This window comes from Lynx canadensis, chromosome F1 (assembly GCF_007474595.2).
Source record: "Lynx canadensis isolate LIC74 chromosome F1, mLynCan4.pri.v2, whole genome shotgun sequence".
In the NCBI taxonomy this organism is placed as follows: domain Eukaryota; kingdom Metazoa; phylum Chordata; class Mammalia; order Carnivora; family Felidae; genus Lynx; species Lynx canadensis.
Genome location: NC_044319.2, coordinates 62,581,883 through 62,599,006, shown reverse-complemented (window position 1 = coordinate 62,599,006; position 17,124 = coordinate 62,581,883). Strand labels below are relative to the sequence as shown.

Sequence of the window (17,124 nt, the reverse complement as noted above, 5' to 3'; positions counted from 1 at the left end):
TCCTGCAGAGGGTTTCCTGGGAGAGCTCCCGTTCCCTTGGAGGCGTCATCCTCCCACGGCAGCAATCCAGTGCAGGGAAGGGCTTGGAACCCTTAGGAGGAATAGAGCTTCTTAAAAAGAACGCTCGTCATCTAGACAGCGAGCAACGGGCTGGGGTACCTGTTACACCTGCATCGCCTGGGCCTCCTCCATCAGGACCCCCGAGCACGCTGCTCACCTCACCCTTCTGCTCTCCCACCTCACCCACCCCTCCGTCCCTGGCCACCACTGCCTGATCCTTTGTTTCTCCTTGGTTTTAGTTCCCTCCTTCCTTCAGCAGATGTTTATCTAGTTCCCCTGATGTGCCAGGCTTGATTCTGGGTAGGCTGTGAACAAAAAAAAGGGTCCCTGATGGCGAGGAGCTCGCTTTCAAAGTTGGGGGGGCGGGGGAGGTGGTGCAAGCACGTGACAGATAAACGAGATCATCTGAGAGCATGTAAATGCAGGGAAGTGGGGTGGGGGGCTTTGCAGGTGGAAGCAGCCGGCCAGTTGGGAAGCAGGGTGGCACTGGTTTTAAGCACCAGGCCTGGAGCCACACTGGCAGGCTTTTTTTTTTTTTATTTTTTTAATTTTTTTTATTTTGGGGACAGAGAGAGACAGAGCATGAACGGGGGAGGGGCAGAGAGAGAGGGAGACACAGAATCGGAAACAGGCTCCAGGCTCCGAGCCATCAGCCCAGAGCCTGACGCGGGGCTCGAACTCCCGGACCGCGAGATCGTGACCTGGCTGAAGTTGGACGCTTAACCGACTGCGCCACCCAGGCGCCCCAGACTGGCAGGCTTTGAGCCCCAGCTGCAGCCTTACCAGCTCGGTGCCTCAGTTTATCTGTCACTGCCTGCCTCTTAGGACGGTTGTAAGGACAACCTTTCTTTATCTGTCACTGCCTGCCTCTTAGGACGGTTATACAGGTAAAACCCTTAAATCGTACCTGGAATGTACTAAGTGCTATTTTTTTTTAAATGTTCATTTATTTTGAGAGAGAGGGAGAGAGAGAGAAAGGGAGAAAATCTCAAGCAGGCTCTGAAGTGGTAGCTTGGAGCCCTGCACAGGGCTCGATCTCCCGTGAGATCACGACCTGAGCCGAAACCAAGAGCCAGGCACCTAACCAACTGAGCTACCCAGGTGCCCTAGTAAGTGCTATTTGATTTTAACCTATTACTACTGCAGTTTTGAGGCCAAAAAAAGAAAAAGAAAAAAAGTGGGCATTTCCAGCACTTTGCGCCCGAGCTGATAACCCCTTGTTCTTTTTTTAAACCGTTTTATTACAGTATAATTGACATGTGAAAAGTTCTGCATTGATTCAGCAGCACCTATCCATTTAGCCCCTGAAACCGCCTTCCAGAGTTACGCTTCTGGGGTCACCCGGCTCCGCCAGGCTGCTTGTCCCCAGCTTGTGCCTTGTGGCCAGTGTCCCCCAGTCCAGGATTACCCTTCACCTGCCTCATCCTGAGCCCAAGCCACCACTTCTGCCCCTCCTGGGGGGGGGGGGGGTCACCCGAGTCTTTTGCTATGTTGACTTCCTCCCCACTGCACACAGACAAGATCAAGCCTTTCTCCATAACAAAACCAAATCCAGTCTTCCTTGCCCCTGTATCGCTTCCCCCTGCCAGCCTAGCCCCTGCATCACCGCCCCCGCCCCCCAGCCTAATCTTTTTCCTTTCCTTCAGAGCTCAGCTCTTTGCCAGACTTATCTGCACTCTCGTGTCTTCTTCCTAGTCCCCCACCCTCGCTGTTACTCCTTCAACCTCCAGTTGGTTGCCTTGCCTGCTGGCCTTTCCGGAGACCCCGGTCAAGGTCACTGAAGGGCCCCCAGCTAGCAAACTGAACCAGCCTCTCTGTGCAGGGTTCATCACGGGGAACGGAGCACTCGCCTTCCCTGGCTTCTGGGGCACCACCCCGTATACACGCACACACAACCTTTCTTTATCTGCGACTTGCTTTCCAACATCCTTTGCGCTTCTCCTGGTTCCTGGCGCCCTTTTCTGACTTCACTGGTTTCAACTGATGTTTATTTCCAGGCCAGGCCGTTCTCCTGAACTCTCCACTTACGTACCCAATAGCTGAGGGGTATCTCCACTTGGCTGTCACAGACCTTGTGATTCCAGCAGGTTTAAAACTCAATGCATCCTCTTACCCACAGCCCCGCTCCTCCTGAATTTTCCCTATAGGACGCCAGCCCCTACCGGATCACCTAAATCAGAAATTTCAAAACGTCCTTGCATATTCCTCTCTCCTTCCCTCCTTCCTCCCACCTCCCACTCTCTCTCTCTCTGCCACCAGTTTTTCCCCACATCCTGTGATTTCTGCCCCCCCTGAAAATCTTTGACATCTGTTCCCCTCTTGTCTGCTACGGCTAGCATAAGCCCTCCTGTTTCTCACCCGGGGTATTGCTTTTCATCTTGTCCCTTCTAGATCCGTCCTCCACATCATCTCTAGGGTGAAACTCGAAAGAACGAAATCCTTTGGTATTACTCACCTGCTTCCAGTCCTTCGAGATGAGATCCGCAGTCTTCCTGGTTGGGTCCCTCCCTACAGAGCCATTTGCAGTGAATATCGCCTGTATCTTTGCCCCTGCCTCCCCATCCCTTAGCTGGCACTTCTCCAGGTGGTGTTGTGCCCTCTGGACAGGCTGCTCTAACCCCTGCCTGAGTTAGCTGTCCGTCCTCTGTTGCCCGGCACCCCGGCCCCCTGCTGCATCCGTGCTGTGTGTCTGTCTCCTCCTTCAGGCTGGGGAAGCCTGGAAAACACAGCTTTGGCTTATTTATTCTTATGCCCGGTAGATTTCTGTCACATACAGGTGCTTAATGAACGCTCATTGAACAAATGAAATCGGCATATGTCCTGCGGCTTCTAGTTACAATTCACTGCATCGAGTAGACGTGGTTTAAATAAGCAGTTCAGAAAGTGGCACTTCTCTCCATTTCCAGGTCCAGTCCTCTCACCCTTGCGCAGGTGGGAATCCACACAGCCCAATCTCCTGTCTCCCAGTTTGCTAGAAGGTTTTGTTTTTTGTTTTGTTTTTAAATATCATTTCTTGTCCTTTCAGCTCCTGGGTCCCAGGAAAGTGGCAAATACCAGATCCCCCTCTTGTCTGTTAGGACCTGAGGAAGCTCGTTAGCTGTGGGTCCACCCTCTAGACCTTGCCTTACCCGGTGTGCTAACAGGTCCACCCTCTAGACCTTGCCTTACCCGATGTGCTAACAGGCACGGCGTTCCGACCACCCCAGCTTACCCTCCCGGTGCTTACAGATCAGTTACTGGACTGACCTCCGCCCATCAGCCACAGTCAGCGATTGTGAAAACCAGCTGTTTTCTCAGCCAAGAGGGAGAATTGGGCGTGAAGGGTGGGTGGAGACGTCAGGGAGCCAGTGGCCTCTCTAGACATGACAGTCCTGAAGGTGAAGTGCCGGGAAGGGAGGACCCTGGCCTCGGTGGTGCCCTTCCCTTCCCTCCCTCTCTGTCATCCCCGCAGGCCGCCAGCTCACTGGAGCCGAGAGGGCCTCCACGGCCACCGCAGAGGAGACGGACATCGATGCAGTAGAGACCCCGCTCCAGGGGAACGATGTCCTGGAATTCAGCCGAGGTGTGACCGACCTTGACGCCGTAGGGAAGGAAGGAGGTTCCCACGCAGACCCCAAGGTAGGCAGGACGTGACCCGTCACACCGTCTGCACGCATGCTGCCTCCTGGAGCAAAATGTGCTGTGGCCTCGGCCACCGTCAGAGTCCCCTCCTGTACCCGCTGGGTTAGCTTCCGCGTGCGGTGCATACGACCAAGCAGAGCAGCTTTTGTCTCCTCTGCGGGGGCCCGGCTCCTGCAGATGGGCCCGGTGGGCCGGCGCTCGACCCTGCTGTGTGTCAGGACACCACAGAGTTACCCTTGACGTGCGCCACCCTCCAGGGTCCCCTCTGTCCTGAGTCCCCTTCTCCCCGGAAGTCCTGCCCTCAGTGGCTCCTCATGGCAGCCTGATACCTGTGCGGAGCTAAGCCTCGAGCACCAGGACCGATCCCTTGGGGCTTAGCTGCTGGAGCGGAGTTCGTCCAGGCTCCCTCTGCCTGCGGCCAGCGACTGTGCACTTTGGTGCTGCCTCCTGCTGATGCCACAGAGGCTGGCGGTGCGCCCTTTGGGGGCCGGAAACTGCGAGACCACCTGAGGCATCATCAACTCCAACCTCACATCCTACAGCTGAGATGGCGGGGCTCCCGAGAGGATCCCGATAGAATCCAGACCGAGAGGGGCGTCTGGGTGGCTCAGTCGGTTGACTGTCCGACTCTTGGTTTCGGCTCAGGTCATGATCTCGTGGTTCATGAGTTCGAGCCCCACATCGGGGGAGAGATTCTCTTTCTCCCTCTCTCTCTGCCCCTCCTCTGCTCTGTCTCTCAAACTTAAAAAAAGAATTTTTTTACAAAAGAATCCAGACTGAGAAAGTGGTAACTTGAGAGCACATTCCAACCCGAAGACACAGCAGTAAACCCGGGAGGACAATGCTAAGAGAGGGGGCTCCCCCTAGATTCCCCCGTGTCACGGCCGCCTCTCCTTCCTGCCGTGTGTCGGCCTTTTCCGGTGCAGGCTGTTGGGGCAGCTCGGCAGGAGGAGGGAGAAACCTGTCTGGTCTGGAGGGTGGGATGGTCCCAAGTCATCACCTGATGCTTTCTTGGTGACATTTGTCCCCTGCAAGCGGCAAGAGCTGTCTGTCACTGGGTGCCTTTCTCCTGCACGTCTGCAGAGGGACCAGCAGCAGACCTCCCGGAAACGAAATGGCTCTCCCTGCAGTTAGTTGATTTATGGATCCCATAAGCCACCTTCGTGACAGTTCCCACCTGCCCAGAGGGAGACAGGAGGGAGGGCACAAAGACGCCGTTCAGCCTGGCCCTCCCCGCGAGGCACACCCTGCTGGACTAGCCTCCCTCAAGCCTCGGGGCCCCGGGGGCAGCCCTGGAGGAGGGAACCCCGAGGACCCATCGGAGTGAAGGTGGAACTGCCCCCTTCCGGGTCTCACGGTGGGGTGGTGGGTGGCCAGAGATGGGCGCCCCAAAGTCCGGGTGTGGTATCGCTGGATATGGTGCGAGAGGCAGGTGCCCACCGTCTGCCTCCATCGCAGGGGGTCAGTCGCTGAGGGTCCAGGCAGGGTGTCCTGGCAGGTGGCCCCGGCCGCCACACCACCTCCTCCCGGGGCCCCGTCCACACGGCTGCTGGGGACGCCGCATCTCCCTCCACCCGTGCCCATGCCGTCTGTGCAAGAGCGGTCACTGCCCTGTGCTCTCTTCTCTCTCCAGGCTTCTCCCCACCCCCAGGAGCCCGTGCTGGCAGCCTCGCCCAGGATGCTCCTCCCCTCCTGCCCCTCGCAGCCCCCGGGCCTGGGCCCGGGGACGCCGCTGTCCTCCCACCACCAGATGCAGCTCCTCCAGCAGCTCCTCCAGCAGCAGCAGCAGCAGACGCAAGTGGCTGTGGCCCAGGTCCTCCTCCGCCTCCTCCCTCCCCCTCAGGCTCCACTCTCGTGGGCTTGACGCGCCTTCCCCGGCGGGGGGCGAGGGGCAGGTGTACAGCCTAGGGAGCCGTAAGGGATCGCTCACGCTGTTGGGTCATTGCTTGTTGGGGAAGGGGGGCGAGGGGGATGCGGCTGGGCTAGGAGGGGACGTTCTGGTTTCCCGCGTACCGCCCCTCCCCCCCGCTCTGAGCTGGGCTTGGCTGGCTTGGCTGGACGTTGTTGGATAAGGACCTGAGCTCACCAAGGAAGGAGGTGCACAGAGAGCCCCCCTCCCCTTCCTGCCTCATTTTCCTGGTGTTCAGGTGGGAAGGGACGCCTTTGGGGTCAGGACAGCCGTGACCTTGTGCAACCAGTCTTAAAAGAGCTTCAAGGACGAATTTGCACCAAACACCGTTGCAGAGACTCCCACCCCGCCCCCTCCTGGCATCCTCACTGCCTTGTCCATTCAAATCCCCACACCTCCGTCAGTGCTCTGCTTCTTCCGGGCAGGATTTGATCTTGTACTGGCCTTGGAATTCGTCCCAATGGGATCTAACTTACAGGATGTTAGGTGCTGTATGTGAGCTACGTGAGAATTGGCTTCCATCTCAGGAGCGAAGTGCTGTTTGGGCCCCAAAGGCTTGTCAGGCCATGGCCTTGCAGGGGACCAAGCTGGTTTCCCTTGCTGCTTCCGGCAGGGGTTCCTTCTGCTTGCTTTCCACAGAGGGGATTCTAATCCACATCTGGAGGGGATTCGAATCCACATCTGCTTTGGGACTTGTGAGTCTGACCTTCATAGGCTCATACCATTCATAGGCTGAATTCTGAGACTGAGGGATGGGTCAGGCTCTTGGGTGGGGTGGGGAGGGGAGGGGGTCGTGGATAAGGGCAGTGAGGAGGGCGGGGCCTCCCGAGCAGGGGAGCGGTGTGCGATCTGGCCAGGCAGCTCCACGCGCTGGCATTCTCGATCTGTGTGACTAGGCTGACCTCTGAGGCTTTCTGCGTTCTAGAACGTCAGGGAGCAGACTTCTCTGGGGAGCACTCCCTGATCCCTGTTGTTTCTCCTGCTTATCCTTCTCACGACCCTTGGGGTGGAGGGGTGGCCCAGTCACAGCTGTGCTCTCCCATATGCACACCTTGAGAAAGCACCGGCCGCCTAACCAGAGCGGGATCTGCGACGACTTAGTTCTTGAAAAGACTTAGTTCTCTTGGGGCGCCTGGGTGGCGCAGTCGGTTACGCGTCCGACTTCAGCCAGGTCACGATCTCGCGGTCCGTGAGTTCGAGCCCCGCGTCGGGCTCTGGGCTGATGGCTCGGAGCCTGTTTCTGATTCTGTGTCTCCCTCTCTCTCTGCCCCTCCCCCATTCATACTCTGTCTCTCTCTGTCCCAAAAATAAAATAAAACGTTGAAAAAAAAAAATTAAAAAAAAAAAAAAAAAGAAAAGACTTAGTTCTCTTAACACAGTCTCACAAGGACGGGTCCTGAGACGTAAGCCTCTCGGAGGACTTGTGCAGCCAGGTTGGAGAGAGTAGAATCAGTGTGCCATGGCTCCTAGGTGATTGGAGCCTTTAAAAAATTCTGACGGTGAAACAAAAGGATGTGTGCTAATGGTAGGAGCATTTGCAGGTGTTTCCAGAACAGCAAGAAAAAGAAGGCAATGTCATTAATGGCTTCTTATACTTGGAGGGGGGGGAGGGGCGGGGAATCATTACTCTTTGTCAAATAACAGAATTCATCTCGTCTCCTTAATGGCGGTGTGGCAGTCCCTAGCGTCCCCTCCTCCCCGTTGTGACAGGATCACAAAGCCTCAGTGCTCCAGCACAGGGCCATTCCACGACTCACATCATTTCCGGAAGTTTCCCCTTGAATACAAATCCATTCTCCAGCCCATAATACTTTTCTCTTGCAGCATATCAATTGCCGAGTAATTATTATTTATCTAAGAAAGGGCTTGATGCATATTCATGATAGATATTACCAGCGAGTCATTTGAATTTGAAGTCACTGCTAAACGCTAAAGGGAAACTAGACACAAACGTACAATCTACACAACAAGAAGATTGTTGTGTCGGTCTGGGGAAGCATTCAGTGTGTAAAGCCACAAGACCTGTAACTGATCGTGGCTTTGCCACAAGCAGCATGAAACCCTAAAAGTGGTTTTCCGGTAGGGAGTCAGGCATCTGCCTCAGTGGGGCAGCACTGCCCTGTTTTAATGGTCTCTCTCCTAGAAGACAGTGGATCTCAGGGAAGGGAAGAGTGTGGTGCTTGGGTTTACTTCATTGCCACTCCCACGGGCTCTGACTCACAGTCTGTGGATTGTGGCTGGCGGTGTCCTGCCTGACCCTTGGTTCCCACAGTGACGTGGCTGATTGGCCAGCATCGTGCATCGGTCCTGGCGAGGTGACGGGTAGGGCCGGAGACTTGCGGCGTCTTCAGCCGGACGGGGAACTTGAGGTCAGAGATAGCTTCTTGAACATACATCTCTCCCCCTCTGCTGCCTGGGAACGCAGAAGAGGTGTGGTGTCGCAGCCGAGGCTTTCAGATCCTGTGTCCTCCAGCCGACTGGGCCCTAAACCCTCCTTCTGTTACAAGTTCTTCTGCACGTTCCTCTTTCTCCCATTCTAGAAAGAATGGGCTTTGTATTAGTTTCCATGTCTTTGGGTGAAAACTATTGTATAGGAGAGTAGGCCTTCTTGACATCTTTCATGCATTTAAAATAGGGCAGACCAACGTTAAAAAAAAAATTAAAAAAAAAAAGGGGGGGCGCCTGGGTGGTTCAGTCGGTTAAGCGTCTGACTCTCGATTTCAGCTCAGGTCGTGATCTTAACGGTTCGTGAGTTCAAACCCTGCCTCAGGCTCTGTGCTGACAGCATGGAGCCTGCTTAGGATTCTCCCTCTCCCTCTCCGCCTCTACCCTGCTCTCACTCTCTTTCTCTCTCTCCAAATAAATAAACAAACATTAAAAAAAAAAAAAAAAACCCTGCCACAATCCCCAAAATTCCAGGGGGCAAGAATACCATGACCTCAGCACTTCAGGTAGGAACACAGTTTCTTTCTCTCTGGAAGCATCCAAGTCCTCCTATGTGACTTCTGGGTTGAGCTGAGGGTCCAGGCAGAGTTCCTTGCAAACAGGTTCACTCTTGGGGTCCCTTGTGGTATCCTGTATGCATGCCCCCCTCCCCATGTACTCTTCACAGGCTACTCCGTTCTGCTGTTGTCCTGGGACCGGGCTTGGATCTCCTTAACAGTGTTCTGATTTGTTCTAAGACCTTAAGATCTCTCCCAGCCTCTCCCTAAATTGGTTCAGAGCCTCTCTAGGGGAGCCTGCCCCGGCCTTAGAGGTACAGGGGCAAAGGAGTTGTTCAACCAGCTCTTAAGCGTTTCTAGCTTAGACCTCAGTGTGTGAATAAGTCCCTCTGACCGCTTTCCCCACCCAGCATGAGGCTTGCCTGGCTGCACTAGCTTCCTCTTCTTTCAGCTGGGCCAGAAGTTCAAGGGTGTGAATGAGGGCATAGCCAAGCCCCAAACCAGAGCTGGGACATCGCTGGCACCTGCATGGCCATGAGCTGGGCCCCTAGAGCTCCAGAATCGGCCTGGGCACCTCGGCTGACTGGCAGTAGTTAAGTAGGCCGGAGTCCTCCACACTTTGCCAGCTCCTGGCCTAGCTTGTGAGTGCACTGTCGCTATCTAAAGATTTCTCCTCTACCCGCTGCCCCTGGTGCTTATTCTGAAACCCGTGATTGGTTACTTCTGCTTCGCGATCGTGTACGCTGTCGATGCAGGAGCCGCACAGAAAACCCTCCACACCCCACCTCCAGGCCCTAGACTGAGCTTTTGTCGCCGTGGCTTCTGCCAGTCCCCAGCACCCCGGGTGCACTGCCCAGTCCCTGCCTTATGCATGCTGAGACAGCGTCACCTGCCTCCGCTGGTGCGTCCGGTGGGGGGCAGGGGGGGGGGGAGGGCAAATTGCTGTGGTTCTCTCCACGCCATTTCCATGTGCCTGCTCCCTAACTTCAGCCTGGCCCTGCCCCCACTTCTCACGGAGGAGCTGGAGTCCAGGCAAGTAGGCTGGAGAGCGAGTGGGCAGTGGTCTGGTGTCGCTGGGTGGGCTGAGGGAGGGTGTCCGAACTGGAGGGTGCAGGGTTCAACTCCCACGTGGGGCGCCGTGGCGGGAACGCGGAGCGGGACACCGCACCCCAGCCATGACCTTCCCACGGACTTCGTCTGTGAAGTGGGATAGTCGTTTGCCAAAGACCCTGTGGTTCTGGAAAGGAGAGGCTAACCCATACCTTTTCAGAAATTAATACGGCCTGCTTTTGCGAAAGGTGTTGAATTCTCAGAAAGAAAAGCATGCCGAATACAAAGAACTGTCCCATCTGGGAGGCGGGAGGGGGCTGTGTCTGCTCCCCGTTCACGTTCACGGTGGAGGAAGCGAGCACACACAGCTAGAGCAGACTGCCCAGAGCCCAGGCTGAAAATCGTGCTGCCCCGTTTCAGTGCCTCGAGGCCAGACCTGTATGTGCAAAACACAGGGACTATTAAGTGGCCTCAGATTTAAAAGGAGTCCAGGCTGTTTCGTCGCAGCCTGGCCTGGTTTGGGCTCTGCCGTGGCACGGACTGCCACGGACAAAGTGATCCTTCTGCCTGATGTCACTTCTGATGGCTGCAGAAGGGCCCGTTGGCGCTGGCTTTAGGGAGCGGTGTGTGCTTTTGCATTCCTGGGGTTTGAAAACACTGGAAATGTTCTGACTCTGCATTTGCAAAGCTAAAATTCTTACTTAATCTGTTCGAGGAGCACTCAGACTCAGGAGCCTTTTCTCCTGGCGCTTACTGCCTGAGGGAAGCATCAGATTCAAGGGCCTTTTATGTATTGATGGCACTCCACCAGGGGAACTGGATTACCTGCAAAAAGAAGCTTCCAACATTCCCCCCCCCCCCCCCCCCCTTCTGCAGGAGGGGACTCCTCTTTTGTCCCCAGTCCTCATTCTGTGATGTCAGAATGGGAACCTAGGGATTGTCTTCAGTGAGCCTTTGACACATGGCCCCCAGCGCTGACTGCCATGTTCACCAGGATGTGGGATCCTGGATTGCCTGAGCCTCTGGGGGCCCCCTCGGGTGAGAGTTGGAGGAAGTGAGGTCCAGGTGGAAGTGAATTCGCTACAATTGCATAGGGTGTAACCGCCAGACTGGAGCATTCCAGCTCCCGGTCCAGTGCTCCCAAGTGGCCCGTTGTCCTGGGATGCGAGTCCCCGAGTCCCTGGTGTGTGTGCAGGGAGCCCGCTGTAGATGCCGATTAGCAGCATCTAGACTTCTCTGCTTTTTCTGTTCATATGCATTGAAAACTTTATCCCACATTTCTGCCTCATGTTTGTTTCAGTCCAAAGGAAATAGAAAATGGGATAATTAACCCACCTGCACCGTAGATGCCTTTCAACGATACTCTTGATTGGAGTACGTTACCTTACAGATGGGAGGTTAAGCTTGGCCCTTTCTCAGGAGGCACTTCTGGAGCCTTCCCACAGCAGTTGTTCTGTTTCTGAGAATCAGCAAGATTTGGGGGACTCTCAGGGGAAATACCTCCATGTCTCAGTTTCCAAAGAAAATAAAGGCTTAACAGCCACCCCACCACCTGATACTCAGCTTCAAATATTATTGCCACTTCTTTCCCTGTTCTCCTTGCTCTCTAGATCCTTCCTTAGTTTCCATGAGGCAGCAGATGAGGCTGATTTCTAAACCAAACTGTCACGTCCGTCCTCAGCAGCACCTTATGGAGGACAGATTTACTTCAGACTCCTTACACATCCGCCCCCTGGGGCAAGACAGGCCCAGCCTCGGGAGCCACTAATGGAAAGTGGCAACTAATCTCATTAGCGGCTCCCACATAACCGACTGCAAGGTCAGGTCCTCAAATCTGCCAGGAAGGAAACAGCTGCTGAATCCAAGAGTGGGAGTCTCCAAGCGTCAGCGGCTGGGCTCGGCAGGTCGCTGGGTCCGGTTGGACGGACCACGGAGCCGATACGGTCCTTTGCTCTCCGACAAAATGTGCAACCCTTTGGAGCAAACTGCTCTTCGGAAAAAGCCCGAGCCGTTGCTGTCTGAGCAAGAGTCGGCTGGCTCTTCCGACCCCTCTCCTGCCCCCACCTGACTCGCCCCAGTCAGCCTGCCTCAGTGTCTCCACTTTATCCACGTCGTATTTCCTGGTCCAGGAAAACCCTCTTTCCCACAAGCGGCCTTGGTGTGGCCAAAATTCATGAGCTCCGTTTCCTCAGGGACCTTCTGAAACCCTCCGCGAAGGCCCCTTTATCCACCACTTGGTACAGAAATCGAATGGGTGAACACTGTTGTTGGCTTGTGACTCAGTTTCCTCAAGCTGGGCTCCTGTTATGATCATTCCACCTGTTCCCTTGGGTTTTCTCCCCATACCTGGTTACACACCGAGAACAGACCCTCCGGGGCCCCGAGCACACTGTATGTGCCCTCACCAGCTGCTCCACCGTGCATGAGCACAGTGGACGAGGGTCCTCTCTCCCCCACAGTGGGCGGCTCTGTAAACCGTTCACCTCCACCCTGCTGGGCTTGTGGGAGGAGGCCCGGCTGTGAATCAGTCAGCAGGCGTGTGACCCCTACCAGGTATAAGGCACAGTCCAAGGTGCTGTGAGAAATGAAAAGGGACTGGATGGTCAGGGAAAGAGGCCGGTACCCACAGATGGGGAAGAACAGACTTTATCACGACCGCCTCACTAATGAGGGGACTCTGTAGGGCTTCCGGTTTCCCAGCATGTGTGGGCACGAGGAAGGGGAGAGGAAAGCCCGAGGAGGGGTTTGCTGTGACACCGTTCTTAGCTACTGGCTCAGCGTATCAGTTTCCGTTTTCCTTTCTTAAAGGACACGATGCGCGAAAGGCACCTCCGTCCACGTGGCGGTCACATGTTAGTTGTCAAGCCTGATGGGGGCGCAGGGGCTGGGGCTCGGCATTTCCCTTCCTCTTGTGCTTGGTGCCGGGCCCTGAGTGGTATCTGAGTGACGAGCCACAGCCCTCCCTCGGGAGATGCAAAGAGGCCAGTGACCCAGCTTCTTTGGGCTGCTGCTCCGAATGACGAGCCCAGGTGCCCACGTGTCCCCGGAAGGGCTTCTTCCTCGTGAATGGAACATGGCAGGTGTCTCTGGTCCCAGCCGTTCCCCCGGTGACTCCCGTTCGCATTCATCTCTCTCTCTCCTCTCTGTCCTGTCCTCTCCGCCTCTTCTCTCCCTCCCGTCTGCAGGTTCACTTGCTGAAGGACCAGCTGGCTGCCGAGGCCGCCGCGCGGCTGGAGGCCCAGGCCCGAGTGCACCAGCTCCTGCTGCAGAACAAGGACATGCTCCAGCACATCTCCCTGCTGGTCAAGCAGGTGCAGGAGCTGGAGCTGAAGCTATCGGGACAGAGTGCGAGTAAGTGAGGGCCCCGCCCAGCCTCCCCGCCCTCCATGGAGGCTCTGGAAAACCCACAGGCTTTTCTCTGAAGCTCTTGGTGGTGTTTGATTAGACCCCTGACCCGCCCCGGCGTTCCAGCAGGAAACATAAGGCAGCTCTGTCTGTCCTGTCCACACGCTTTGCGGAATTGCAAAATGGCAGGGCTAGCGAGGGTCTGGGCCCCTTCCCGTCCAGCATCCAGACTTGACCTTGAATGTCCCCAGGAGTCACTGCCACGAATTCATCCAGGCTCTCCCTCCTCAAAAAGGGCTCGGACGCCCGTCCTAAGGCAGCCCGTTTCAGTCTATTTCCGTTGAAATCTAGTGAGCACCTATCATGTCCTGCTGTCTGGGGGCTCCGGGGAGGACCTCACGCCGTACAGGGCTTACGCACCCTGCACTATACATCTCACACCTCTGTCGCATAGAGCAGGCTGGTAGCCGTCATCTACTTAGTGGATAGGGCAGGAATGAACCGGCCAGGTAGCGTTGCTGGTGAGTGACAGAGTTGCCCGGCACCCGGCCTGAGAAGCCCAGCCGCCTCCAGGCTGGACTGGGAGGTACTAGAAGGCAGCACACATCTCCGGGCCTTCTTTTGTTTATCCGTGGCCTGTAAGCCTTCTCCAGATGTGTGTAGGCTGAGGGCCAGTGTAGATGCCCTGGTCCTCTTTTGTGCCAGAAACGATGCTAGAGTTTCAGACACGTGATCTCCTGTAATCCTTGTAGTAGTAGATGTTGTTACGCCCATTTTATGGATGAGACAGACTCAAACAGGTTAAGGAGCTGGCTCAAGGTTACAGGACCAGCAAGGTGTGGGTCACACGGAGATTCAAAGCCAGGTGTGACTGCCAAACCAATGCTTTCCCTCTTTGCCCAGTGGTTCCCCCAGACTATCCCATAACTTCTTAAAGAATGAATATTCCCAGGTCCAACCCATGGAGATCACGATCGGGGGGGGTCTGGGCAGGGCTGGGGCCCTTGTTAAAGCAGCACCAAGGTCTAGATTGGGACCCGCTGCACTTCACCGCCCCAGAAGTCTGGCCCTCTCGATGGGTACCTCCTTCAGGGTCGCAGGCTGGTGTCCCCCGTGCCCCTCCCGCCCCTCCTCACCCCCCCCCCCAGCCCGGCGGGCTGCCTCACTGACCCGGCCTCCTGTGCTCTTGTCCCCCCCTCCCCCCCCCCCCCCCCACCTCCAGTGGGCTCCCAGGACAGCTTGCTGGAGATCACCTTCCGCTCCGGAGGCCTGCCGGTGCTCTGCGACCCCACCACCCCGCAGCCGGAGGACCTGCCCTCGCCGCCCCCGGGCGCGGGCCTGGCCGAGCTGGCGCACCCCGCCGGCAGCCCCCTAGGTAGGCGCGATCGCCTGGTGAAGCTGGAGTGCTTCCGCTTCCTGCCGCCGCCCGCGGGCCCGCTGCTGGGCGGCCTGGAGCTCCTCCGGTTCCGCGAGTCGGGCATCGCCTCGGAGTACGAGTCCAACACGGACGAGAGCGAGGAGCGCGACTCGTGGTCCCAGGAGGAGCTGCCGCGCCTGCTGAACGTCCTGCAGAGGCAGGAGCTGGGCGACAGCCTGGACGATGAGATCGCCGTGTAGGGCGGCCCGGGGCGCAGGGGCGGGGGGCGGGGCCCGGGGGGGTTGTGGGCTGGGCGCACCGCCGAGGATGCCCGCGCGGCGGAGGGCGGTGAGGACCCTGGCGACCGGAGACTTTGGCTCCAGCCGTGGGGGGCCCCCCCTGGAGAGCCTGCCGTTTCAGGAAAGGATTAGGATTTTGCTTTGGAAGGTGACACAGGGGAGCACTGGGACTCCCACAGGTCAATCGGCCCCTCTCTCCTATTTGTGACTTTGGAAGAGGGGGGGCAGGGCCTTCCAGGACCCGTGGCTTTGGGAGAGGGTCCCTCGCGAGGACCACCGGGCTGCTGAAGGACCGCTGGCGCCATCAGGCTCCTCTGCCCTGGCCTGGCCTGTGATGCCCGGGTAGCCCCCTCCTGCCCCACCTCAAGGCCCCACTGTGAAGGGAAGCCATCGGGTACCTTCTGGGGTACTGTGCATCTGGGTGTCCAGGATAATACCCGTTGCCTGACCACCCGCCCCAGACCTTATGGGACGAATTCCTTCTCCAGGCCCTCGTGGAGAGAACAGAGGCTGAACGCTCTGGGCTGTAAGTGACAGGGTAGAGCTTTCGGTGTGAGCGCCGTGTTGGGATGTGTCACATCGGGGAAGCTTCCGGATGAGTTGAATCTGGACATCTTCTCCAGCTGGGTGTTAGGTGTTGCTTCCAGGGACATTGAGCGTTTAACATCAGTCAGGCCGGGGCTGTGAAAAGCCCTCGGGGAGGGCAGTCTCTTTGCTGCCACAGATGCCTTAGGTCTGATTCTTCGCTGTGGAAGTCCTGCTCCCATCCTGCAAGCCCAGCTCGCCCTTCCCTCCTCTGCGTCCTGCCTCAGGGGGCTCTGCCAGCTGAGGCCTCTCGTGGCACCCTCACCTCGGAGAAAGCCTCAGAGACCCAGAGCCACCCCCCCCCCCCAAGCCTTACCTCTCAACCTGTCCCCTCCACTGGGCAGTTGTGGTCCCTTTTTACTGCAAACAAATACAGGCCGGTAGCTGAGACTGTTTATTTCCTCTCTTCAGAATCACTGCCACTTAGGTCAGGGACCACAGCCACGTCACCCTTGACCCGTCCCTGTGGGTGCGTGCCTCGAGCACACCTATAAAAAGTGCCACGTGCAGTTGTCTCGTCTTGGACCATCTCGGCCTTGTCTAGAGATTACCACCCGGTACCGCATGCTGATGGGGGCACGGAGGACAAGTTCCTTCTGTGACCATTAGACTCTAGCGCCTGCGAACAGATTTAACGATGCCTAAAGAGCGAGAGCCGAGCCATGCTAGTGTCACGTGTTTGGGGAAATCAGCCTTCATCCGGGACAACGAGCGACAGACCCAGCCTGCAGTGTTCTTTGAGGGTTAGCTGGTAAGGACGTGGTGATCCAAAACACAGAGCGCTTCGGCCCTGACTCAGCTTTACAGTTTTGATAAATGAAAGTGTAGCCCTTCTCTTAAAGCAGCTGGATTCCCTCTTAGCTAGAAAGTCCAAATGAAATAATCGCAGCTTTACGTTAGCCTCCCTTGGTGCACCAGGGTATCAGCAGAAATAGGATGGGGTGTGTGCGGATAACGCGTGCGTGTGTGTGTGCACACGCGTGCATATGTGTGCGTGTGTGTTTGCGCGTGTGTGTACGTATATGCACAGGTGGCATGCGAGGGAACGTGTGTACGTGGTGTGTGGGCTTGTAAGAAGTGGCCAGAGAGAAGAGACGGGGAATCTTCAGGGTCTTTGAACGAAGCAGAATTGTGTTCTTTTCCTAACGTGTATTTAGTTGGAGAGGGGTGGTTGTGTTTGTTTTACTGTATTTTCTAATTAACCATTGGATGGAAGGTAGGTCCAGAGACACAAGGGAAGGAAGAACCAGGAAGGTAAGAGCCACAAACTGAAGGAGCGACGGCCGGAGTCTGGTGTGGCCGAGCCTGGCCGGCTCACCAGATCCTCCGCTGGGTGCGACCTCTCAGAGCGTGGGAATTTTGAGTGTTCCAGAGCATGAAAGGTCTGGCTTCTTGAGGCTTCCCCTGCCTTCCCCTGCGTGTCAGCAGGAGCTGAGGGGGAAGCCAGGGGGCCAGTGGACTGGCTTTGTGGAACGTGGCAGGAGAGGGGGTGAGGAATGGGTGGGGAATGGTTTCTGAAGGGTCTAGGAAAGCTTGCGAAGCGAAAGAAGAACGGAAATTTAGGAGAGACGAAAGAATCAGAGAGACGAGTTTTCTGTACCACTGACTCAGGACCCGTTTGGGACCCTTGCCCTCGGATGCTCCGTAGTGGTTTCCGCCTGCCTCGGCCCCAGCCTTCCCCCAGATGGGGCCTTTGCCGGAGACTGGTTTGCGTGCCGGCGCCTTCCCCAGTTTGAGCCACAGCAGCACACGGGGCGTGTGGAGAGGACAGGACGGATCTAGGGACCCTGGCGATTCACCAGCCACTGGGCAGGAAAGAGAACATCGCAGACCTGATTTCCCAGCGATGGCCCCCTCTCCTTCTCCCTCCTTGCTTCTTGCTCTGCTCACTCAACTCCTGCCCTCCTCTTTTTATCCTTCCTCTGTCCACGGAGGACAAGCGGACGCCAGGGGCGC

General features: G+C 56.7%; 1 protein-coding gene across 4 annotated transcripts in view; it reads left to right on the top strand.

The window, feature by feature from the left end:
• LOC115504938 (carboxyl-terminal PDZ ligand of neuronal nitric oxide synthase protein) overlaps nt 1-17,124 on the top strand; it is a 287,020-nt gene that overhangs the window by 254,742 nt on the left and 15,154 nt on the right. For all 4 annotated transcript variants that reach the window (XM_030302196.1, XM_030302195.1, XM_030302194.1 and 1 more), the window contains 4 exons: nt 3,512-3,678; nt 5,315-5,494; nt 12,768-12,933; nt 14,150-14,302. In XM_030302196.1, the coding sequence (XP_030158056.1) occupies nt 3,512-3,678; nt 5,315-5,494; nt 12,768-12,933; nt 14,150-14,302 (666 nt within the window). The remainder of the gene's footprint in view (nt 1-3,511; nt 3,679-5,314; nt 5,495-12,767; nt 12,934-14,149; nt 14,303-17,124) is intronic.